The sequence below is a fragment of the Centruroides vittatus genome, unplaced genomic scaffold, assembly GCF_030686945.1.
Source record: "Centruroides vittatus isolate TY-2023 unplaced genomic scaffold, ASM3068694v2 contig_1781, whole genome shotgun sequence".
In the NCBI taxonomy this organism is placed as follows: Eukaryota; Metazoa; Arthropoda; class Arachnida; order Scorpiones; family Buthidae; genus Centruroides; species Centruroides vittatus.
Window position 1 is genome coordinate 163,705 of NW_027121090.1, and position 26,623 is coordinate 190,327.

At 28.4% G+C, this 26,623-nt stretch overlaps 1 protein-coding gene across 1 annotated transcript in view; it reads left to right on the forward strand.

Moving 5' to 3' along the window:
- Window positions 1-5,220: 5,220 nt before the first annotated feature.
- Window positions 5,221-26,623, forward strand: part of LOC136969414 (potassium voltage-gated channel subfamily H member 6-like) — an 88,545-nt gene continuing 67,142 nt past the window's right edge. The window contains exons 1-2 of the mRNA XM_067263559.1: window positions 5,221-5,447; window positions 19,959-20,189. Of these exons, the coding sequence (XP_067119660.1) occupies window positions 5,372-5,447; window positions 19,959-20,189 (307 nt within the window). The 5' untranslated portion in view covers window positions 5,221-5,371. The remainder of the gene's footprint in view (window positions 5,448-19,958; window positions 20,190-26,623) is intronic.

Consider the following 26,623-nt stretch of genomic DNA (forward strand, 5'->3'; position numbering starts at 1 on the left):
AAAGACGCATCAGGCTATCCTATTGTTACCGTCTTCAACGTTGGACTAATAAAAAAATTACCTTCGATCATCGATAAGCCAAGACCGATTTACATCTCTGTCTATTCTTTCAATAGAAAGCGAAGTAGCAAACACAATCAATTTTGATGACATAATCAAAGATTTTGCGGGGAAAATAGCGAAAAAAATTATGCAATATTCATCTTACAAAAAATATATGTAACATCCTTTGTACTTATAATAAATATTTCCTTATTGTGAAATTTAAATATAGGATTTGAATGTATTCTGGTCCCACAAAATTTTTGAACCGGGCCCCGCAAAAGGTCACGCCGGCCTTGCATTAGCCTATAAAAAGTTGGGGGTTCTATTTACATCGGCTCGCTTAACGACGATTTTCCAATAGTCAAGTAGGTCATAAAAGTAGAAATATTTAAAAATAAATGTATTTATTATTATTTAATTTTATTATTTAAGCATTTTAAGAATTCCTCCTTGAAGAATTTTGTCAAGAGAAGAGTTTTGTCAGTCTTAACGACTGAAAAAAAACGAGCCGTCGTAAATCGAACCCTTGTTTCCTTTAGACGCATCATTATAAATTAAGATTCTGTTCTTGTAAATATAATTTCAATATTTTAAACGTGACATTTTCGTATACGTCGTAAATAAGGGGGGTCGTAATACGGGAATTCGCTGTACTACTTTTGCATGCAGAGTACCTCGATAGTTAGAATATAAACATAATAATAAATAAAGGAAGTAATGTTACACACGTGGATAGAATAATACTTTCAATCTCTTTAAGATACCTTCTAAGATTCATGAATAAAACAGATATGGAAATGGATTTTATTAAATCAAATTAAAGAAATTCCGTTGGTTTACTGGAGTTGGTTTCCGTCGGAATTCGTATTTTCGAGTAGATAATTTCTTTGTCACGATATATGAAAATTTTTATTTAATTCTAGATGTTTTATTCGTGTACAGCCTTTAATGTCTATTAGAAAGTTTTCAAAAGAAAAAACTAGAAAAAAATCCAGCAACGAGTTGCTTAACTTTTCCGGCAACATTTTAAATTTTAGTGACGCCATCTATTATGCAATTTTAGTTTAAAAATTTTTAATGTTATTAATTATTATAAAATGGCAAAATGCTTAATCTTGAGGGTAAGGATGGGTTTGTAAAAAATTGTAAATACTAATAACGAGTAAAATCGTCATTATGTCCGACCCTACTCGAGATATGACACATGACCCCCTCTTTATTTCCTCACCTCCTTGACCTTTAACCACCCAAATTTAATAGCATCAATCCCCTAATACATGAACCTCCCTATATAATTTCAAAAATTTTGGACGAAAAGCACAGGTGTTATTAAGCTTCAAAGAGGGTGAACAAAATCGTGCCACATACACACTAATATTCATACATACAGAAAAACCTCTTAAATTATTTGCATTTTTTGAAGTTTCAAGGTCCCCGAGTCCAAAAATGTAAAAATCTTGGAGAATCATTTTTTGACCGATCGCCATAATTTCCCTCTGTTATATATAAAAGAGCAGAAAAAGTAAAAAGAAAAATTAATAAGATAAATAGTAGATGTGTATTATATACACGGCTTTGATTTTTAAAATATAAAGAATATTTTAGAAAATGTATGTGAATAATTTTTCTTCAAGTGTAAGATATAAGGGTGCTGTTTCGTCTTCTCCTCTGGGTGTATTCTCTGGGTGTACTTATGATGCTGCAGTACCTCCTTGATATCAAACCAATAAGTTTTACTACTATATAATATAAATAAATATAAATGCTCATTGCGTGACTTCAATTAGGTAACTAAAGTATGGTAATTGAGTAACGCTTTCCTTAGGGCACGTGACTTGGTTCCTCCCAATCTGCCTTGAGCAGTATCCATATTCTCAAAATCCTGTTTATACAACTTGCTTACTGTAAGCATCTGTAGAACAAAATTAATGAAGTGTCCTCTACCAAATTTATCAAAGCGTGTATTATTCAAAACGTAAACACACTCGAATTGATCTGACTGTATAACACGGATGCAGCAGCAGTTTCATTCATAGCTAAGAAGATAAAGTGATAGGAAAAATGATCATGATCGGTATCAACTACTTTCGCTATAATCAGCGATTCTTTCACTGCCCATTCATATAGACTATAAATGAATAAATAAAACTCATTTATATCCCGAAAATCCTCTTTTAATCAAATACATTATTTAATAAGATGTAATTTCAGCAAACGTACTGAAAAAACATAAATTCTTATCCCTGTTTTCCATCAATGTACAGGAATTTAAATAATATAAAACTTCTTGCACGAGTAGATAAGTCTAAAGCAGTTTATTTACTTCCTTTGATAAGATTTATTGCAATAAAAATAAATTTTATTGCTTTTTTATCATTTCTTTCCTGAAGAAAATCGTGTTTTAAATAATGTAATATATAAACTAGAGAGATAAATTAATAATAAATAATTTAATTCAATTATTCTCGCTCCTTTCCGTTACCTCACGGCTATACAATAGAAAATCAAAATACAGTCGAACCTGTCAACAACGGCCACCTCTAAACGGCGGACAGATTTTCAGGGACGTTTATAACCTCCGAACGAGCCGTCGTTTAGAGGTTTAATTGTATTTTATTTATAAAATTAAACAAAAGTGAAGAACTATAAGAAAATAACTTGATTAATCGTGTAAATTGTAGCGAATAAGATTATTTTTTAACGGTAATTAAATTGAATCTGTAACATAAATAATAATATAAGGTCATAAATTAGGTAAAATTAATTGTTGACAGGCAACAAGTCGTGTAAAAAAAATTCCCTAATTATCTGTTTTCTTGTTTTTTTCTAATTTATAACACGTTTACAACGTTTTAAAGCAAATTTTATGTATATTTTAATTTTGTGATTAAAGACCCGACGAGGAATATCAAATATGGTTGACAGGTGGATGATTTTTTTCAAGCTTTAATTACATCATTCTCTGTGTGTTTCAGCTTGTCTTACTATAAATACTGCTGTAATCTTTGATAAATAATGTCTAAATTATAGTTTTATAAATAAACTAACTTTGTACAGTTAATACAGTATGACAAATTGTGTACAAACTTCGATAAGAATCCCATTCTTCGCTGTAAAAAGTTCAAAGGTCATTATGAAACTTTAAAATATATTTTAATGCGCTTCCATATATGAATTTAATGTTTAATTTTTAGCGTTACTCCAAGCTATTTCATCCAGATAATATTATTTTACTATCTCGTAACGAAGACGTGACGCCTCAAAGTAACAATTTTACTGGTAATCGTCGTAACAGCGTACAAATAAACATCAAGTACACCGTAAAAATGCCTTTTTATTGTTTTTTCTTTTTTACGTCATTTATCTTTATTTTACTTATCTAAAAGAACGACATAAATGCAAGATTTCTAAAGTTTTACCTTTATTTTTAAATATAAATTACACATACAAGAGATATTATTACGTAGTTGTAACGTGTAATTTAAAAATAAAATTGAATTTTTTTTTATGAATGAAAAATCTTATCGTTATTACGCTACTGAGATGGCGTAATAATGAAATTTGCTTCTTATGAATGAAAATCATTTCATTCAATTTCATTTTAATTTCCTATTATTACGTTACCTCTGACGCAATAATGGTCTAAAATTTTAATTCATAATTTTTTCAATATTGTTACGTCATCGGTGACGTGTTTTTATGAATGAAAAACTTATTGAAAATGATTATAAACATAGAAAATATCGTAAATATATAAATTTCTTATTTTATTTCTTTAAAAAAGACAAAAAAAGTGGTTGTTTTTTTTTAAATTTTAAATGTTAAATTATTATAAATCTACAATATTTCCTTACTAATGTATTTTGTTTAAAGTAGAGTGTAAGTCGAGACGTCACACATCTATGGTTACATATTAATTAATGACGTCAGTTCATTCACGCCCTGATTTTTGAATTGATTTATTATATAAGTAGTAAGGCGAGTACTTGAGGTCCATTCAAAGATAATATCTTACAGCTTTTATTTTTAATTTTTTACATCTAAGAAGTAAGTTAATTACAAATCGATCGTATTATGATAATTTTAATTATAAAATTAAAAACAAGTCATGAAAAGTGACTTATATAAGGTATTTGTTTAATTTTAATTTATTTTTATTTAAGATTTATCTTTTTTCTTTTTTTTTTCTACACAAGGGGTGTTAAAAAATAAATTTTTTATACGCTAGACGGCGCAACTAGTTGAGTAATAAAAATAGAAATGTTACATGGCTCCATCTACCGATAAACTCGATAATTAATTTAAATTTTTTAATTTTTAAACATATTAATTAATAAATTATATAAAAAATAAAACATATGCAAAATAATTAGTTAATTTTAAAAATATATATAATTTACTAATTAAAAAAAATTAAAAAATAAACGTTAATCTAAAACCTGTAAAAATATAACTTTATAATTAGTAAATCAATAATGATATCACATAAGTGTGTAGCCAATCGTTTAGCCAATCTTTAATTAATATAAAATTTAATTTTGCTATTGTTTATTATTTATTAAACAGCATTTATACCGTTAAATTTTAAAATAGCTGCACGTAAACTTAATCAATACTTAAATTATGTAAAAGTTTGCTAAATATTATCTTATAACATGACGTTTATGATGGCTTTTGATGCCTTAAGAGCCATTAATTTAATTATCATAATTTATGTATAGGCTCGTCTCGAATTTCACGTGCTAAAGCGAACTTTTAAGACCCTCTCTTCTAACGTGAATTATTTCGAAACCTTCACTTAAAAAAACAGAAAAAAAAGATAAATTAGAAGTGGATAATCTTATTTGGAAGCTTTATGGCATATTTAAGGGCGTTAAGTACTCGTAATATTAATGCAAAGTTTAAAAAAAAAAAAAACAGTATTTGGCTCTTGAAAAAGTTTTTCTGTGTGGAAGCATTATCAGGATCTTCAAAGGTACCCTACTGTACTTGTACTAGAAACACCGCTTTCTGTTTTTTTTATTATTTTTTTTAATGGACACCCCTCTGATACTCGTACCATGCAAGAAAGTTTGCATCTATCAGTTAGGAGGGTACTTCTGTAGACCTAGAGTAGGAGGAATGACCCTTACGTTACAGAACACGTACAGTAATACCGATCCTGACTTGCTGACGTCTGCGCTAAGCCTAAAGGATCGGATCGATGTTAGGGCCGTGGAGTATGCGCGACACTGCCAAGCAGGCAGTTAGACGGTAGTTCTCTCTCTCCCACCACTAGTGATATACAAAGGATGCTATGGAGTTATACGATTAGCAAAAGTTAAAGATGCCTGTGAAAAGGGGTCATGTTGTACCCCAAAATACCTTTATCGATAGTATAATAAGGAGGTTTGATGGTTTAAGTAAGTACATTTTTAACTCTAGCATATCTTCATTCCCTAATAGATGCTGAATCTTCCAATACCAACATGGCTGATCCGGACTTTCAACATCTTCCCTTTTTTGAATGATTGTGCATCAAGTTATATTATCATTTATTTTAAATTAAATTAATTTATCTCGAAACGAATTAATTCACGTATCTTCACTTCCAAATTTGTTCCTTTTTTCTTTTCTTTTTTTAAGATATTCTCTAACTCTTGAATAGTAAAATATGTTTTTAAATAATAATTTTTTGCATTTAAATTGTTTTTATTTTATCAATTAAATGTCGAAAACTAGTAAATTATAATGAATTTTAATTTTTGCATATTTTGTAAAGATTTATTTACTAAATTACATAAATTTAAATTTACCAATCGCACCTCGAATCTGGTAACTGAAAGACACGCCTATTTTAATCAATTTGATAAATGTGTTGCATAGATTCCAAATTTAAGTATTTATATTATGATTACTCCCTTTATTCAAATTAACTAATCAAAATTTCTTTTACATTCGTTAAATATATATATAACTTATTATAATTCCTAAGATTTTAACCAATCAGATTCTTATGTATCGTTTCCAAAACTTTAAAATTAACCAATTACATGTCTAGTTTAAGATTTTCCACGCCTATTCACTATAATTACGAAACAACAATAAAAAAAAATTGACCAATAACCAGTTAGGTAACGGAAAGAGAATATTTAAAATCGACTAATTAAGAAAGAGAATGAATTTTAAACTGCAAACGATAACGAATTAATATTTAAATTTAAATCCCTTCATTATAATTTATTTAAGATTAAGAAATTAAAGTAAAATTCGAAAAAATAATTAAACTATACGTAAGGTATGCATCATTTTTAATTAACAAGAATTTTAATTTAAAATAAATTAAAAAAGGGGGAAGAAGCCAGAACGAGGTAAAACTTTTAAATATTTTATAAATATTAATGAATAGAATTATTAACTCAATAATTAATTAATTTTTGTGTATTTTTCTTACGCAACAGAAAATTAAATTATCACACAACAATTTACAATTTTTTAAGAGCATATTTTATATTTATAGCTTCAGGTAAGAGTGATTTTTTTCCACCCATGACTAATGGTCAGATATTTCCTTACCCATTAAATTAATATCTGTATTGAAGCTATAGATTTATACCTTTTAACATTGATCATCAATATTAACAGTATCGAGCAGTGACAACTCAGTTTTACATTATTCTACATGAACACAGATGACCTTAACAAATGCAACTCGTGTGCTAAAACAACTGTTTTAGTAGCGCTATAAATAGGAAGAATGATTAATACATTTATATATAAATTTTTTATGATAAGTCTAAGTGTTTCTCATTCGTTTCCTGTTCAAAACTCTTCACTCTCTATATACATAGCAATCCTTTGACCCCCTTCTTCTGTATGTTAAAGTAAACTGAAGTTAGCACCTTAGTGTAAGAGGTGCTTTAAAAAAGTATTTTAAAAAATGCCTCTCTAAAAATAAAAAAGAGGGTTTAATTTTTTATAAAATGTTCTTAAAATAGCAACTATACTTCTTTATATAACTTAATTGTTGTTTTTTAAGTAACTTTATAATTTTTTGGTAGTAAAATCCATTAGGATATGAGCCAAAATATCTTCAAAAACTATTTCAGGAAACTATTATGTACATAGTTTTACTCTGTGACATTTGTTAGTTTTCGACTGTTTGGAATTATAAGTTTTTGTGTTTTATATACATTCGTCTGTGAATATTTAGTGCCATTAAATGGATATTAAGGATATGCAATTGCTTTGACTGTAACCAGGATCACAGTAATTAAATTAAACGTTTGTCAGTTGGAAGAGATAATTTATAATCATTTTTTTAATTTTATAAGCTATATCGAACTATTTTTAATCGTTTTAAAAGGAAATTTTCGATTTTTTTCACGCTTAAATCGTTTAAGATAAAGGTTGAAAAGTTTAAAACACGTAATGTATTTTTTAAAGTTACAAATGATCAAATATACGTTTAAAATTTATTAGATATATTAATAACTAGTTGCTCTTATCAAAATATTTTAAAAACATGTAAACGTTTTGCTCTTTACTTTTAGTATTTTTACTTTAATTCCATATTTTATACTCCATATGTTACGAGTAACTTTTTAACTAGTAGCTCGCGACTCCCGTGCGCCATACTCGCGAAATATTTATTTAAATTACGTAAGAAATTTCTGTCTTTAAAGCCAATCGATTCACCCAAAAGACAGTTTACTTTTTTATAATTTATGCTCAAGTTCCACCCGAAAATAATAATAAAAACTCGTCTATTTTTAAATTGTTGCCAGCTCAATAATGGAAATTGCGAAAACTGAAACCGTAATTATGCTACATTATGATAATATGGAAGAGCCGTTATTTCAATTTCTAATTACGTCATAATTCTCCATTGTTACATCACATCGAATGATAAATTTTTCTGGCCGCGATTGACTTTCTTTAGTAACAAGAGATCCATGTATCACATGGAGATGTCCCAATCGCAATTTATCATCAAATTGATTTAGTGGAACACGAGGCTACTGTTGGAGCATCGTATGAACAAATGATGGAATACAAAAGTTATGCCCTTCAACCTCTACCCGAAGACACAGCAAACATTATTCAAATTAGCATTTCGCTCCTCCACCGGCAAGACCGATGCTGCTTCCTCGATGGTATATAAAGAGATTTCCCCACTCCTCTCGTGGGTGTCTACAATTAAAACGCTAAAAGTCGTTGGTTTATTAAAATTTTAAGCATATTTTTATAAAAAAAATCGTCGAAATATTATTAAATCTAACGATTAGCGTTAAAATTTTTGTAAAATATTTATTTTTAATTAAAAGAAATTCGGCTTAAAATTATTAGGCACTCTAAAAGTTAATTTCGTTTGTGTTTATGATTATTTTTAAGCTTAAAAATGGAAAATACCCGAGTTTATAAATAAGTTCTTAAATATTTTTCAGCTCGTGATGTTTAAAATTAATTTTTAAAAAATAAAAAAAGATGGAGGAGGAGGAGAATTTTTTCTTATGTCCTTAACAAATGCTTTAATTACAATGGCTATGAATTGGTCTGCTAATGTTCCAGTGAAATAAATAACTCATTTAATTTTTCTATTATCTTAAAAATAAAGGGAAAATTTCTATAAAAATAACTTAATTTAATTCGAATTATTTTATTTTATTTTATCTAAAAATAAAATAAAATCAAATCATCCTCCGTCGATTCTCCTTTTACTAATGGCAAGTTCTGTAAGTAACACAAGACATTCCTCTTTATAAATATACGAAATTTTAGTAATGGGCTACTGTTTTTAAGTATGAAAATTTTAAATAAATTATAATTAAAATTTAAAACATTATATTTAAATGACGCTTTATATATATACATAATTGACTCCATTATAAAATAGGTCACACGATGTTATTTTCGTTACTTAAAAAAATATATTCATTATAACTTTTGTATTTTTAAAATAAAGTATTATTATTACGTCATCATTTAATATTAATAATGCAATTTTTTTCTATTGTTTTAATGATAAAAATAAATATAATTTCGTACCGAAGGCATTCTTTCCCTTTATTTTTATATTGATGAGGCGAGCGTAGAAGTGTTTTTGAGGTGTTTATTGCACGTTTTAATGCTTAATTATTTAGTTTGTGTTTAATACTTAATAGTAGAGCATCTCTTAATTGTTTTCTTAATTAAAAAGTCGGTCGAGACGTTTCTAGAACGTATTTTGAAAGGTTAAAGGTGAGTTTGTCTTTCGGGTGGTCCTATTAAAATATCCTACGAGTGGCCTTTGTGTCTTAATATTAATGAATTCTAGTCGAAAATTTGTGTTTAACACTAAGGTTTAATTAGTTAACAGTGCTATTTAATGCTTTCCGGCTATTGTATTTACTAAGCTAGCTAGTGCTTAATTAGTTGTAAGCTTAGGAGTATGTCCGTTAATTACAGTTTTTGAGCTACTTCAGACCTCCTCCTTCCCTGTTTTATACAATGGTGCATGCAATTCGCTCCCTCTTGCGTACACCATTCTATACAAGAGGGCAAATTCCCTGGCCTTTGTACACGTAATTAAAGGCCCGTGAATTTATATTGTACACTTACAGAGACTAGTAAAGTAAGCTTACTGTAACAAATTTGCATGCCACTAATATAATGTCCACGTAGACAATACCGTGTACAGTACAACGATGTTACATTTCGCCCCTTCCCACCCTTACTGTACGCATGAATAAGTACGGCGCCATAATATTTAGCAAGCTAAACGATCCTGTTATTAATGGAAATTTAATTAAAATGTACTTAAATTGTACCCAATTACTACCAGAAAAGATGGGCACGTAATAATTTACGTGGAAAGATTTTGCGCTTAGTACTAAGTACGAAATTTTTGAAAGCTTACCAACGAAAATCTTTCAGATTAGTGGCTTTTATGAAACATTCTCAAGGCTGGCTTACTGTACTTACGGCTTAGTAATTCAGTTGAAAAGCTTAAAACTTAGTAAATAGTTTAAAAGAAAAAAGATTTAATACTCTGGAGGCATCTTTTCAGCTCTTTCGATTGTGGGAATTCGTTTTGTCAGCTTCAAACACTTACTTTTTAAAGGTTAAGTACGAAAAAAAATAGGCAAGTGTTCAAAATTCATAGTAGCAAACGTCAGTTGCAGCCTTCAAAATTGATAGTAAGACTTGTCTATTGCAGTTTTCAAAATTGATAGTGAGAAATGTCTGTTACAGCCTTCAAAATTGATAGTAAAAAATGTTACTTCCATTCTTTAAACGTATTTTTTCTTATGGAGAACAAAAATTTCTTCTCTCTTATAGTTTTCACAGCCGATAATAAAGCAAACTGCTGTTAGTTTTCGGCAGTCTGGTATCAATTTTTACAGTCAAAATTTTATATTTTTTTGTTATAAAAGTGATTTTTTTCTTTTTAAATTGCAAGTAGCTGCATTATTGGGGCTTTCGAGGGGGTAGGGATTTGTTTGTTTTGGGTTGGGAGGGGGGTGATAAAATCAATGGTGTTGATAACTAAAATGTACATTTATTGACTTGAATATCTACGATAATTAAACTTAGACACACAAAAAAATTGCTCGTGCTTAACTGGTGGCTTTAGGGGTGGGACTCACCACAGTATTTTTTCTAGGGTGTCGAATATTCGTGCCAAATTTGGTGCGGATACGTTGTAGAGCCCTTTGCCTTACATACATTCGTACGTATTTTGATTTTTATATATGCAGTGGTGCCTCGTACTTCGAACGTTTCAGATTTCGAACGCTAAATTCGACAAAAATTCGCTTCGGAGTTCGAACGGCCTCTTGAAATGAATTGAATTCGAACTACGAGGTGCCACTAGAAATTATTACATTGTTTAAGGATAACCAAAAGATTAATTAAAATTTTTTAACATTTAAACAGTAAAACTGCTTAATGAATGCACAATGCAACCTGTGTAAGCCGCAATAGCGGAGTACCAAATATTTTTTCGTTTATGCGGGTTTACTGTTTATTCGGGAACCGTTTTAGTCGTATTTTACTGTAATTTAAATATTTTATTATAAAAAAAAACAATAATCTTAGGCAATAATTTTGATGGAAAATGCAAAAATATTCGAAATTGTTTGCCAAAATATATTACAATTTTATAAGATGATGATGAACCATTGCTAGTTTTCGATAATTTACATCAATGTTTTGAAGTAAAAATTGGTTTTAAATGATTTTTTTATCGATAATATTTACATGAAAACTGTTTATAGCTCAAAATTATTATTAAATTGCAAAAAAATTCATACTTTAATCATATTTATTGCTTGCTATTCACTGAATGCCAGCAATAAACAATTGTAAACTGTGATGTAAACAATTGATTATAGAAAAAAATATATTGTTTTCTATTATTTTTTATGAAAATAATAAAATATTTATATTATTATGTACATATTTACTTGATTTTTGATGGAAAAAATTTTTATTTCCACATTTAAAAGTCATAGAAAATAAATATTTATTTTTATTTTCTCATTTTTACAATCCCAAATTTGTAAATAATAAATATACAAATAAATTGTTTATGACAAGCTTAAAAATGTAAAAAAGAAAATTTATAAAAAATTGAAGTTTTTAATATCAACAATATTTTTTTTTAAATTATTATTTTAACGTCAAAAAATTAAACAGTTAAACTGCATAATTCAACTTGCATAAGCCGGAATCGCGCAGAACCGTCTGTGCGGGTTTACGGCTTATACAGGTTCTATTTTAGTCGGGTTTTACTGTAATTTAATGAAATTATTATTGTTAAAATCGATGATTACTGACGAAATTTTGATAGAGGTGATCGTCGTTCTATGCAATAAAGTGTATTGATTGCGCCCTGCAATAAATTCTTTATTAAAAAATAAATTATATATTTTTCTCATCTGGAAGAAAACAATTAAAAAATCAAGTTTTTAGCTTTTTATTTTAAGAAAATTTATAAATTGTTCTTAAATAATTAAGCAGCGGTAGACACTCTTTTATCATTAATAATCTAGGCGCGTTGAGAAGCGAATTTAACTCAATTAAACATTAAAAGCATTCTCTCTACCCCATCTACTCCTCTGTTAATAGGAAATTTCAATTTATTTTATTAATTTATATAAATATATTTCATTTATTTCATGAAATTCATGGGTTTAGATATCATTTTCTGTTATAAAATTTGTTTTCCTCCCCGCTAAGGAAACGTAAACAACTGCGCTTTATTGAGTGAATGACGGTGTTTGTGTTCGCGTAAACAGGTTCTACCTTTATAAAACTAGAAAAAATTGTATTTTTTATGCAAATTACGGTTGTTTTTTGTTTAAAGAATATTTAATTATATTGAAGTGTGGCTTTTATTTAGGTGTGATTTTTACCTAAACAACTGCTTTTATTGTGTGAGTAACAGTGTTCTGCCCGCTTAAACAGGTTTTTGCCTTCATAAAAATCCAGTAAAACTTGTATTTTTAGGTAGAAAATCGCATTTTTCAGGCAAAATTCATCTGTAAAATATAAAAAATTATTTCATTAATTTATATTTAACCAGTATATTTTTAATGTAGAGTCTCAAATGTAATTTTTTTACTTAAAAAATAAGTATAATCGAACCTCCCAACAACGGCCACTTTTTGTGTTTTCGTCATTGTCCTCTGTATAGGGGTTTTACTGTATTTTATTGTAAAATAACGTTGGAAACTGACTTTCTAAGCGAGTGAACGGGTTTTGCCTTTATAAAAAAGCAAAAGAAATTGCATTTTTGTGCAGAAGACAGACGGATTCTGTCGGAAAAATATAAAATAAACGAAAAATAATTTATTAAGTGTCGAGTATTTAAGATATTCAATGATTCTTTAACCTTAAAGCGCAGAAAAATCGATCGTATGTAGCAACCTGTAGAATAAACTGTGTGAGTTGTCGCCAGTATCAGATAAAAATAAAGAGAATAAATCATAAACTGTATTACTGACTGTAAAAAAAAGAAAGAGAAATATTATGAAAACGTCATTTTTCTGTTTTTTTTTTTTCCTTTATAATTATAGCAATTTTAATTGTATTCTGCATCTTGAGCCTTCATGTTTTACAGCTCTTCTTCCATATAGATAAAATGGAGTCTTATAACGTTAATTTTACAGTAATTTACGTTTTAACACTGTATATTAATTTAAAAACAGTATAAAAACCCTTAAATCTTCGAAGGAGAAGCCATTTTAAATATCATCATCCTCAACTTCACGAATTTCTGCGTCTTAACACGAGATGTATTGCTGACACTAAATATAGAAGGGGGAAAACAATATTAAAAAAGACATTTTGAATTGTTTTGCCATGATTATAACAATTTTAATTGTGATTTTTCAGCATGATTTTCACGCTTTGCAGCTCTTCTTTCAACGATTTACTCTTATAAGCTATATTTTCGTTATTTTTTAATATTTTATTATGAAAAACAGTATAAAATTATATTAAAATTGTTCTCTTAAATCTTCTAAAAAAAAACTCTTAAATCTTCGAAGAAGAAGCGATTTTAAGCATCACCATTAACTTCATGAATTTTCTAAGTGAAGAGCCATGTTAGCATGAGCTGTATTACTGATTCTAAATATAGAAGAGAGCCATTTTTTAATTGTTTTACTACGATTTTAACAATTTAAATTGTGTTCAATGCTCTAATTTCCATATTTTATAATCCTCCTCTTTCTTTCAGCGTGAATCTACAATGGTAAATTAGCAGAAGTTCACGCTCATAAACTGTTTTCTAACGAAAAACACTATAAAATTATATTAAAATAGTTTAAAAACTCTTAAATCTTCTAGAAAATGGCGATTTTAATCATTATCCACTTGATCATAGCCAGTTTCGTAAGTGAAAATGCACCTAAACGTAACTTATAACAAATTCATTCAATTTTCTAAATTACCTAGGGATGTATAACCTTAAAATTTAATAAAATTAACATCATTCAAATGCATAAATTATTGTAATTATTTACAGGATTTGATTATATAATTCTGTTTTACAGAAACCCGATTCTTATAACTCGTCCGATGTTGGCTTAATTAATTTATTAAAATTTAATAATTAAAATTTTATCTAATCGAAAACATGGCGGGGTTAAAGGTCGTATTGATAAAACAATTCTCCATTAACGTGTTAAAAAATCACCCGACTTCCGGTCCAGACCGAAAGTTCGTATCTGATCTCGATTTTTCGTGTCGAGGTTTTCAGTATATGGTCTCGATTTTCATCTATCTTCTCGAGGTTAAGTAAGGACAGACGGCAGTAGGACCACAACAATTTGAAATTTAAAGATTGCAGCCCAATAAAATCATTTAAAAATTATATGTAACGTGAAAAATTGGAATTTTATTGGTTAATCATTTCGTAAATTACCACAAAATCAATGATAAATTCAATGGAAGGGTGGGAAATAATCGTATTTAATTGTAATTGTAATTTTTTAGAGCTTGTTTTTTACCTTCCCTGTGAAAAATTCCGACGAAATTCTCTTACAGAAAGTAAATCTAATATACAAAGTACCAGTTCTTTGATCAAATTTCATTTTATTTTAAAAAATTTATCATAAAAAATGAATGGAAAATTAACTAAATTATTTTTTTCTTCTCGCATCACGCGATTCGCAAATATCAATTTTCTACATCATAACTTCTATAAATTTGATTCATTATCAAAAATTCTAGATTCTTGTTTAGTTTTCCAATTAAAACGTCATACGTAAATACGATTTAACACAGAAAAATGATGGCATGATTCAATCTTCCGAATGAATGATGAAATTAAAAATTGACTCGAGCCGCTAACTGTAATTAATTAATTCAAGAATTAATGGTATATTTCATTAATCAAGATTCAGTGATACGGATGGTCGAAGTTAATAAGCCAAATGAATGATTCAATAGTCGCTAGTTTTTTCGTTATTTTTACTGATCCAAAATTCAGTACTTAATGATGCATTTTATTTGCCTAAGATCAAAATTGGATACAGTTGAATCATTAAATCGTAATAAGCCATGATTTAGATCATCAGAATTAATTATCCAGTTGATTGGTCTAAAATCTGATTCAAGATTTCAGCTGATTGATCTAAGATTTAATGATGCATTTCACAGGTTTAAGATCCGGTAGGATCATTGAAATTGAAGTTATTTCCCTATTGTGATTTCTGAGTCTTTCAGACAATTCACCATTTACTAATCTATATCTAATGGAATGATTAATCAATTCAATATCTAATAAAATATTTTGCTGATCCACAATCCAAAGATCCACTTAATTGATCTAATGATGCGTTTTCGTAGTTTATGGTACAACAGTGCAATTGAACGTTTAAATGTTCTAATCAAGCAATTGATCCATTCAGGATCCAATGATATATTTCCCTGACTTATAGACCAAACAACCGGTTGATTGACCTAAGGTTCGATAACTCTCACTGATTGAGTGAAGCAGTGGAAAAATCCAAAATCTAATGAACTGTTTCACCAATGTAGATCTAATGGTTCATTTAACTGATCTTAGATTCAAAGATCCATTCAATTTTAACAAACCATTTTATTGAATATCTATATGATCCAAGATTTAATGATACACTGGAGTGAATCAGGCGCTCTGATCAATCATTTTCCTATGATCAGACGATTGCAAGTTGGTCAATCACAGCGCCTGATTCGTTCCAATGATCAAAATATAATTTCGTACAAAAATTTGAGGTAAATTATTTTAATTATATTTACGATAACGTAAAAAGCACTTTTTAACCCCTCAAAACAAGCCTTTCTACTCTGAAAAAAAATTCAATTTTTTACAGAATTACTTTAAATTAAAGTAAATTAAATAAAAAGTAAAAAAATCAAGAATTTTTAAACATTTTAATTTAAATATAAATTTAAAAAACACCTTTAAATCTTGTTTATACATCTGTATACATCTTAATCAAGTATTTCTGTTCACAAAGACTTAATTCTCTTTTAAGAATTAATTGAAATTTATTTTTTAATCTAATTTACAACATTTTAATTTAATTTTTAATAAAAAATAAATAAAATAAACACTTTAAAAATTTTATTTACCACCACTTTAAAACACTTATACACTTTGAAACACCGTTTTCCTTGTAGTTTGGAGTATCTTTCTGAGTAATTGGAGCTTGAAAATTAGAATTTTCTAGCTCCAATTACTCAGAAAGATTTCCATTTACTTCTAACAATTTCTCCATTTTCTATATTAATAATATATATATATATATCTCACGAGGAGTGTTATACACGTTAAATAGCAATAAGGTGTGGTTATTATACACGTGTGTATTGTCAATGGCAGTGTTATATATAGTATACAGCCTTATATACACAGACAATATGTTTATACGCATAGACATACAGACACGCATTAAAAATGGCATCGCGTGCGAGTGTAATTTTTTTTTTATCCCACTGCAGTATTTGTTTCTGAAAATTTTAAATTTAAAATAAAATTCTGTAATAGTTTTTTAATTCTACTATTTAAAATTTAACTAAATTTCAATTTATTTTTGTCTTTTTTTAATTTAAAGAGTATTTTTTGAGTTTATGGATGTTTACGTGTAATTTAGAGTTTCATGCTTTAGTTCTTAATATTTTTGTGTATTTCTAAGTATTTCATTGGTGATTTATGTAAGGATTAAGTATTTTATTATATAATTATTATTTGGTTTTTGAGTAATTCAATTAGTGAACATGATTAAAGTATGTTTAAAGTTTTCTCATTTTTAGCGTGAATTTTACGATTTTTTTTAGAATTTAATGGTTTTATAGCTAATCTAAATCATTCTTTGATTTATTTTTGCTAAAATTTATACAATTATTTGCGAGAATTTCGAGAAAATCTTCACGATTTTTCTCTACTCGCGAATGCATCACACGAGGATTCGTTCTTTGTGTGTGTGTTTGTGTGTGTGGGAGAAACAAAAATAATGTAAGTTTTATTTCTGTTATGCTAAAAAAAATTACAGATTACGCGACAGAAAAGGAAAAATTGAATGTCCCATTCGATTGTTTTTCTGTGCTTCTGGAGTAGGTAAAGGGAGAAAGCAATATACAATGACAGAAATTGTATTGGATGGTCCAAGACTTGGGAATATTCGAGAGATCGTATTTTTCGCAGATTGTGCTAAAACAATCGATCTGCAACATCTCAAGATGGTCCAGTAGAAAAATATATAGACTGTACCTCTTCTTTACGTTCGATAGTGCTCCAAAATAGACATAAAAATCTGAAAGTACAAACCGCAGAAGCCGAGCAGATGCGCAAGGAAAACAGAAAAACACACCCTCTTCTCGAGCTAAGTCGCATATTTACTGACTAATTTACATGAAAAACAATCGTTTTAACAGTTTATAATGAATATTATTTAATTTTTCTGTAAAATTTGGCATCATTCCACGCATGTGAATGGTAATTGCAAGTTTTATTAATCTCCGAAGTATCGTGGTATCGTGCATCAAGTGAACCGCAAGTTCTAGTGATTTATTATTATAATCAAGATAAAATTCATTATATTTAAATTCAGACAAAATATTTACTTAGTTTATAAACTAATTCGAAGTTTAATACACGACTAAGCTTCATTATGGATCTAGCACAACGGGAGTTCTTCAGATGTCAAGTAATCATCTCGTTGAATGGAGTAATCCATTTTATTCATCGATAAACTGAATAAAATTAATTTATTTTTAAGGAATTTTAAATTATTTACCGAATTAGTTGAGAAAAGAACGTTTAAGCAAAGTAAAAATTTATATAAATCAATTTTCTCCACGCTTTGAAAGGAAGAGGTGAGAAAAAAGGGCGCAAGGCCGTTCGCATATTAAAGAATTTAAGTAGCTAAAAATAGAAAAAGTGAGGAAAGAAAATAAATTATAATTAAATTTAGCAATTTTTTTAAATCGATAAGCGATGTTTGTTGTGATAAAAATGCAAGAATTAATTACAGATTTATGCAAATTAATTCAAGATGGTTTCCGTACGTTGGGGTTCTTGTAACTAGTTTCGTGAATCTATTAATGGTAGGTCACAGTTTAGTTGATGCCATCAGATCAGCCACGATTTAACGCTATGTAGCAAATCACAATTTAGTTACAAAGAAGTGTAATGGGTGTTGTCTTCCATATCGTTGCTAAAGTAGTTTCTAGCGTGATTTCCAGCAATCGTTGTGACTAGCGCAATCAAAATTATCCACTGATGTTTTTACTAAATTATCTATGAATTCTTATGTATTATTTTCGTTTTATTTAATTCTTAATTAAAATTCATATTATCTACTCATTTTTCATGGATTTTTGGATGGTTTTGTACTAAAAAACTTCATTTATTATCTGCTACGACTTAACTGCAATTAATTAAATTTATATTTTCATAGATAAAAATGGCTACGACCTTAGGAAATTTCTCTCTTTTTTAAAACAAAAAAAGTTATTTTACTGTTAATAATAATGTTTTTAAATGATTAAAATAGTACAGTATATACATTTATATAAATGAATTTATTAAATTTCCTACGCCTCCTCTGTGTTGAAGTAAGTTTCTTTTTATATTTTCTTAATACCTATTGATGGTAAAGGTTCTCATTCTTTTAACTATAGTTCATACAGTTGTTTCCATAGCAACCGACATGCAATTGTGAGAAAGGAACTTGTTGGGCAATTCTTGAAATGTCGATATTATGATCTGGCATCAATATTAACATCTTGGAATTGTTCGAAGTTTGATAGAAATGAATGATTCTCGTCTATACAGAGGAAATTTTAATAAAATTTCTTATGTATACGATTGATGTAAGAGTGTTAATACGCAAAAATGACATTTATATAGTGTAAGACGTATTGTTACACGTGTCTGTCTGCTTTACATGAACAACAATACGTCTTACACTATATAAATGCCATTTTTGTGGAGTTTTTAAGCATTTTCTGTCTCCTTTTACACTTTAAACACTTGTGTATTATTTAATATAATAAGTAATATTATATTGTGTGTTGTTTACATTATTATAAGTGTTTTAAATGCAGGTACTGTTTATATTATGTGTATTAAGGCACACTTCAAAGTTACTTCACGTTTCAATCATCTTAATTTGGGAAAGATGGCCGTTATGATAAGATGGCCCACGCTTGAAATTATAAATTAAAATATTTTAAATTAATGCTTTGAAGGTTTTAATACAGACGCAACATTGGCTTTCCTACACAATAAAAAATTAATACACTTAATAAATTTAGGTAAATAGCATTAACAAAAGTAAAAAGATTACATTCATATGTATACAGCTTTCTTACAGATGGTGTTTAATTTAGTTAAATGTAAATGTAAACAATTCTAGCAGAATAAACTGATGTAACAATTTTATAGAAGGATTAGAGTTGTTTTTTCAATTTTTATTTTCGTTTATTTGTGGAATCGGCATCTCTTCTTAGAGATCAGCCGATAAATTTTGCGATAATTTTAATGTATTTGAGCGCAGATTTCACCAAAATTTTGCAAAGAAATGGTATAGAGAAATACAAAATCATACTGGTAATGGTCGAGATCATATAAAAACAGTGTGGTGTTTAAAAATTAAGCAAAATTACCCTGGAAGGAACACAGTAAAAATACCAAACGACACGTAAATGCCAAAGAGGATACTGTTAATAATTTACGAAGCAACACGAGTTCAATTAAACGAATTCGCTATCTCAACCAAAATAATCCAATTTTATCCATTATGACATCAAAGCTGCGATGATTTACTCGTCGCTATCTTTATAGTTGAATTAATGATAATATCATTATTAGTCGTATCTTATCATTATGATGAATAACTTTTACAGTTATTAACTTTCTGTTCTTAAATTTTTTGCTCTTGCTCTCTTTACAGATCGGAAATTTTTAGTTGCTAATGCACAGATCGAGAACTATCCAATTATTTATTGTAACGATGGTTTTTGTGAGATGGTGGGATATACGAGAGGAGAACTTATGCAGAGATCTTGTATGTGCGAATTTCTACACGGCCCCCTTACGAGTACACAAGCTGTAGCTCACATCAGAGAAACTCTTGATGCCTTTCAGGAGAGACAACTAGAAATTCTCTATTACAAGAAGGACGGTAAGTAAATTTCTTGTAAGATTTTGAGTATTAATTCAAAAAATTAATGAAAAACTCACGTTAATTAATTGAAAACATAAATTTAAACTCGCATGTTCGTGCTATTGGTGGATTTAAACGAAACAAATGAAAAAAAAGGCATTACCGAAATCTGATTGGTTTCTATCAAGGGTAATGGATAAACGTTATAACTTAAATCAGTTTCTGGCTTAATCTGCATAATATATGTAATTAGGTGTTAGTGAGGCTGTGATTGGTTATCCTAATGAATTTTAGTTTATGGGCGTTACAGAAAATGTAGAGATTAGCGTGAGCATGAAAACAGTTTTGCTTCTCTACATTATTTATAAGATAAATGATGCATTAAGCATTATACAAAGACGAATATTTCCATTTTGGCGATGAATTTAAAAATATCTTCCTGTCTTATTATCATAAGATATTTAAAGAATTGCATGATATTTATACGTTTTTTTTTTTTTTTTTCTTTATTTGAACTTGTGGAATAGAATATATCTTAAATTGTTCATAGGTAGAAAAAACATAAAAATATATTTAAATTTTGAATAGAAATTATACAAAACAACAGTCTAGAACTCATAAAATCCATTAAAATTATGGATACTCTGTATTTTCTCTCCAAAAAAGTCAAGCAAGATTCATAGAGATGGTTGCATTGAAGTCCCATGTGTAACTGTAATATGAGTAAGAAAAAAATAGGCATGGAAGATTAATAGCTGCTTGTCTAAGAATCTTCACAGCAAAATGATGATATTCTGTAAGAAAAAGAATTTATCAATCACTAAATCATGATATTATAGCTTTAGAATCAATAACAGATTGTATAAGGCACAGTATCGTTGCTTAAAGGTAGCCATAATTGTAATAATAAATAATACCGCAAGAATTTAAGTTATGCAGGATTCTGGATTAAATTAATTATAATAAATGTTTACTTATGTTAAGAATTTAGCTAATATTTATGTAATTAATGTCGTATCGAATGTCAAAAATGAATATTTTAGTGATTTAAGAAGAAAAATAAAATAGCCCAGGCCTATATAAAAAAAATAATGTGCAGTTTAAATGGTTGTAAAATATATATATTGACGTAATTTATTCAAATAAAATTTAAATAAATGTATTTAATTATATTTATATGGTCCTATTTGGATAGGTTCTGCTGTAAAGTCTTTTTTTTTATTTTTTTAGTATAGGAAACGACCTAGGCTAAAAGGGCAAGAGCCAGGGCCCCACTATCAGGGGCCCCAAACCAATTTTTTATAAAAAAAATATTTTCCTCCAAGAAAAATATCTGAAGTCAACACTGTTCATGGGGCCACCTAATTCAAATTTTCCTGGCCCCCATGAAGCTATAGCGCGCCGCTGAAACGACCCCATGAATATGAATGGTTTATGCAACATAATTTTGTGATTTCATTCGGGTTTAAGCTTAAATCAGGCTTAAATTTATTAGGGCCCTTTTACATAATATATAGTTAATATAATGTAAAAGCCCTAACTCTACGATACGCAACATTGTAGAAAGTCTACAATTTCGAATACTGAATTTTAAACGTATGATCTGCTATAACAAGTAAGAAGGCCCTCCCTTCTCTATCATATGATAATGAATAATAAATAATTTTAGAAAATGAAGCAAGGCCTCTCGTAGTCAGGCCCGGCTCAGACGTCGGTTTTTCGGGCCTAAGACCGGGGCCCCGCACTTCCAAATTTTTAATAAAAAAATTCTGTTTTACAAGTATTTTGGGGCCCACTAATGAATTTCTCCCGAGGCCCCGCATAACCTCCAGTTGGACATGCTTGTCGTGTGAGGTCCTAATATGCTATTTGTTCAGCTTTATGTAACACTGCTCTGAGTGGAGACTAAATATTGACAAGCGTACCGGATGTCTGTGCATGTATGATGGGAGGTTCTCAGTGGTATGGGCAAAAACAGCAACTGCCTGGGCCACCCATCAACAAGGAGCCCGTAACCAACCTTTTATAAGAAAATATTGTCCTTAAAACATTCCTTCGAAGAAATATGTCTGAAGTCAATACTGTACGAGGCCTCCTAATTCAAATTCGTATGGGCCCTACGAAGCTATAACGCGTCATCGGAGGATTTAAGCAGATTGGGTGTAAAGAGAAATGAATAAATTTGAACTTATTTTCTTTAAAAATGTATGAAATAATTTTAGAATGAATTGAACAGTTATAATAATTGATGAATACCTTAGAAAACTAACAAGAAATCGTTAAATATTATAAGATGCCATTGGATTTTGTATAAGCTTCCGCTAAGATCAAAGTTCAAAGAAAGAAAGCCATAAATAAGTCCTGAATACAAAATATTCAACAGTTATAATAAAATGATCATTATATAAATTTATTCATATGGACGAAAGCCAACATCTCACACTTTAAAATAAAATTTTATGTTAAAAAATTCGAATTTATGTTATTGTGATATCGTCACAATGCCGCCGGGCTGCAATTTTTAATCATATTTCAATTTAAAAAATCACGTTACTTCCGGACCAGACGGAAGTTCGTATGTAGTTAAATAGGGCCTCTGACCTCTAAGCTTAACGTATTTGGTCTCGATTTTTATTTATTTTGGCCTGCGATCAACTAAACTTTACGTATATGGTCTCGATTTTCGTATAAGTGATTCGGTTCTCAAGATTAACGAAGGACAGACAGACAGACGTACGGACGACTGTGAGAATGTCTAGATCTTCAGTTTAAAAGTTGCAGACCAAAATTATGATCTCATCTTTTAGTTTATGAAAGCGAAAAAAAAACTATATAAAAAAATAATTAATTCCATTAATTCCACGATTAATTACATTTAAAATTAATGAAATAATTGAAACACATTTAGTCTATAACATTAACTGTCTTCTCCTTTCTTTAAATTGGATATTATTAAACTTCTGCTTAGATAATGTTACTATTGTTCTATTATTATAATTAAAAATATATTATTTTTACTATTAAATGCAACAATAGTTGATTATAAACTGGCAAATATTTAATAACGGGGGAGGATAAATTGTTAATTTTTTTCTTTATTGTACGAGAGGTGATTTATATTTTTAATTGAAACTATTTAATTAAGTTACATAAATTTTATTTAGATTTTAATTACATGTTCAGAGTTGATTAGATAAGAGAAAAATTGGTTTCCTCCTTCCCTTTTATTTAAGGAAGTTAAATAACATGCCACATGATTATATATAATAATAATAATAATATTTTTTCTTTAAATTAAATTTAAAAATATATAAAAATAACAATATTAAAATAAATTATAATTATTATTTTTATATTTAATTTATAATTTTACGTTAGGACTGTAATAAATTTTTAAAAAATGTAGAAGAGAAAAAAACGAAAAAAATAAAAATATTCACTGAAAATATATAAAAATTGATCGGTTTCAATTTTGAATTTGAAATAAGTTGCGTCATCAAAACGTAAGAACAGAAGCGATCGCCCATTGGTAATTCCTTTTTTAAAATTTAAATTTTAAAACTGTACTTTACTCTGATTGGTTATTATTTTTTATTTAAATGGCGTAATTGAGTAAATTGTAAATAAATCTTAATTAAATCGAATTTACGTGAAAATTTCATTATTATTATTTTAAATTTCCTAAAAAATCTAAATTTAATAATTAATTTAACGTTATTTTAATGTAGTATTTTTGAATTTGATTAATGCTTTTGCATTAAAAAAGGATAAAAATTCAGATGAAGTTATCTTCGGAACATTTTGAATTATTGAATCAGATCACGAAATTCTCGATAAGTTTTGAGTATTTACACATCTAATCGAAGTAAGATTGGTAAAGATTCCCAGGTCGTGAGTCTATTTGTCAAAATGACATACTCCTGACGTAGATTAAAGAGTTAAACTCAATAAAATTTAAGCACTGGAGGGTTAAAAGAATTGAATAAATAGGTTTATTCTTTCTTATATTTTATTTAAAAATTAATAAATGTATGGAGAAATTCACACCATACGCTCTTTTTAATAAATATTTCCACTTCACGGCATAACTAGAGTTAATCGAGTTTAGGGAATATTGAACTAGTTTCCACTTAATAAGATTTTTGAATATATTTAAAACTCACGTGCCAAACCGAATTAAATTATGTAGTTAATAAAATTTTTATTTCTAAAATTAAAAAAAGAAAAAAAAAGAAAAAGAAAGTGTTTTTTATACAAGAGATTGGTTACATTAAAGGGTAAAACCAGATAATTTTATTCTATATTAATTTCTCTGCCTTTTATTTTGTAACAGAGGGAAAGTATGGCGATCGCTGAAAAATTGGCCCTCAAATTTAAAAATTTTTGGATTCAGGAACCTTAAAACGTCGAGGTAGAAAAAAAAAAATCTCCCAATGTTTTCACTTATGTGTGGGGAAGACATGATTTTGTTCACTCGCTTTGAAGATTAATAACTCATGTGCCTTTTGCCGAAAATTTCTGAAATTTTGCAGGGTGATTTGCGTATTACGGGAAAACATTTCTAGAAATTTTCAGGAAAATCGGACCATTGGTTCGGAAAATATGGCCCCACCACTGCAATATATCTCGAATCAATCTGATGGCTTAAAGGTAATGATAGTAAGTATTAGGGATGAAAGCAAATAATGCTAGAAAAGATCAGCAAAAATGTTGTAGTCAAAAAATATTTTACTTTATGTGACTTTCCATATTGATTTTTAATAATAATATACGAATTTATGCTACTGTTATGCGTTATTATAGCTGTAAATTATATATATGATGAACAGATTAAATTTTAATCGTGTATAGAAAGTGAAGTCAAACGTATCATTTATATAATTATAATTGAAACAGAGAAGGCCTTTCGTGATAGTAATTTTATTCACAATTGACCTTAATTTATTTCTAAAGTTTTATAATTTATAATTAGCCCCGTTTGGGAAGTAGAGGGGAAAAAAGAAAGAAATTTACCGGAAATGATTAAAATTGCGGATATTTAAAGTTCCAAAAGTAAAATAAAATAGAAAATGATATTTTCAAGAGTGGGGGAAAAAAGGAAGAGAAAGGGAAAAATCATTACTCACCAGCAGCTGGATCACTTAGAGTCTAGCTAATGCAACTTAGTAACTAAATTTATACAAATAGCTTCAAATGTGAATTGGTCTTCTTGGTCTTCAGACTTGAAAGTAGACTTGGCTTTTTTTTTTAAATAAAAAATTCATGATAAATTTAAAGCTTACAAACGAATTTCTACAGAATTTAGTTTTTAAAAATGTACAATAATAATTATTAACCGCATCGAGTTTAGAAAATAATTATAATTAAAATAAAAGCGAAAATTTTTTCGTGTTTTCTTAATTACCTGCTGTATATTTATATGTAATATAATTTCCTTTGCAAGAAAGAATTTTTTGATTTTATTAAAATAAAAATAATTTCTGGAATGTTACTTTCCTGTAAAAAAAAGGCGTAAAGTGTGCTTCTAAATGTTAAATTTTTTTACAAGAGTTTTTACACATTAATGTTAAAAATTTTATGCATAAATCTTATTTACTGTTTAAATATCTTTAAATGTTTTATGTCCCTAGCTTTTATGGTGATCGATTAAGAAATGACCCCCAAAATTCTTATATTTTTGGACTTGGACCTTTAAACGTTCAGAAATGCAAAAGAAAAAGAAGAAAAAAAAATAGAAAAACAAAATCGGGAAATTTTTCTGTTTGTATGGATTTTAATGTGTTTGTAGTGTGTAGTGTGTGGGGGCACGATTATGTTCACCCAGATTGAAGCTTAATAACTCGTGTGACTTTCGTTGTAAATTTCTGAAATTTTGCAGGGAGGTTTCTGTATTAGGGGCAACGATGCTGTTAAATTTTGGTGATTAAAGGTCAACGGGGTGGGAAGATAGAGGGGAGGTCGCGTGTAATATCTCGAATACGGTTGTAAAGATTTTACTCGTTATTAGCAGTTAAATTTTTTATTTTATTTTTTATAAAACTTGTCTCTACCCTCGAAGTTAAGCATTTTGCCATTTTATAATAATTAAAAACAAAAAGTTTATTAAATAAAATCTCGTAACAGATGGCGCCACACGCAATTTAAGATTTTTTTTAGGCCGGGGAAAGTTATGCAACTCGTTGCTGGTTATTTTTAAAACAGATTCGATATTGTAAAACATGATTAGAGGGGGATTATTTGAGTACCCCTTTGACATATCCTTAAATAACCAATCACGTTAAAGCTTATTTATATGGTATCTTTTATAAGTTATAATCGATAAAAACGCAGAAAATATTTTAAAAAAGAAGAAAGGGGAGAAAAAAATGGATTCTAGCAATAAATTCTGAAGGAGATAGAGTATTATCGATTGTTCGTTTGATAGCTCGTTTCCTTACATAGAAATTTAAAAG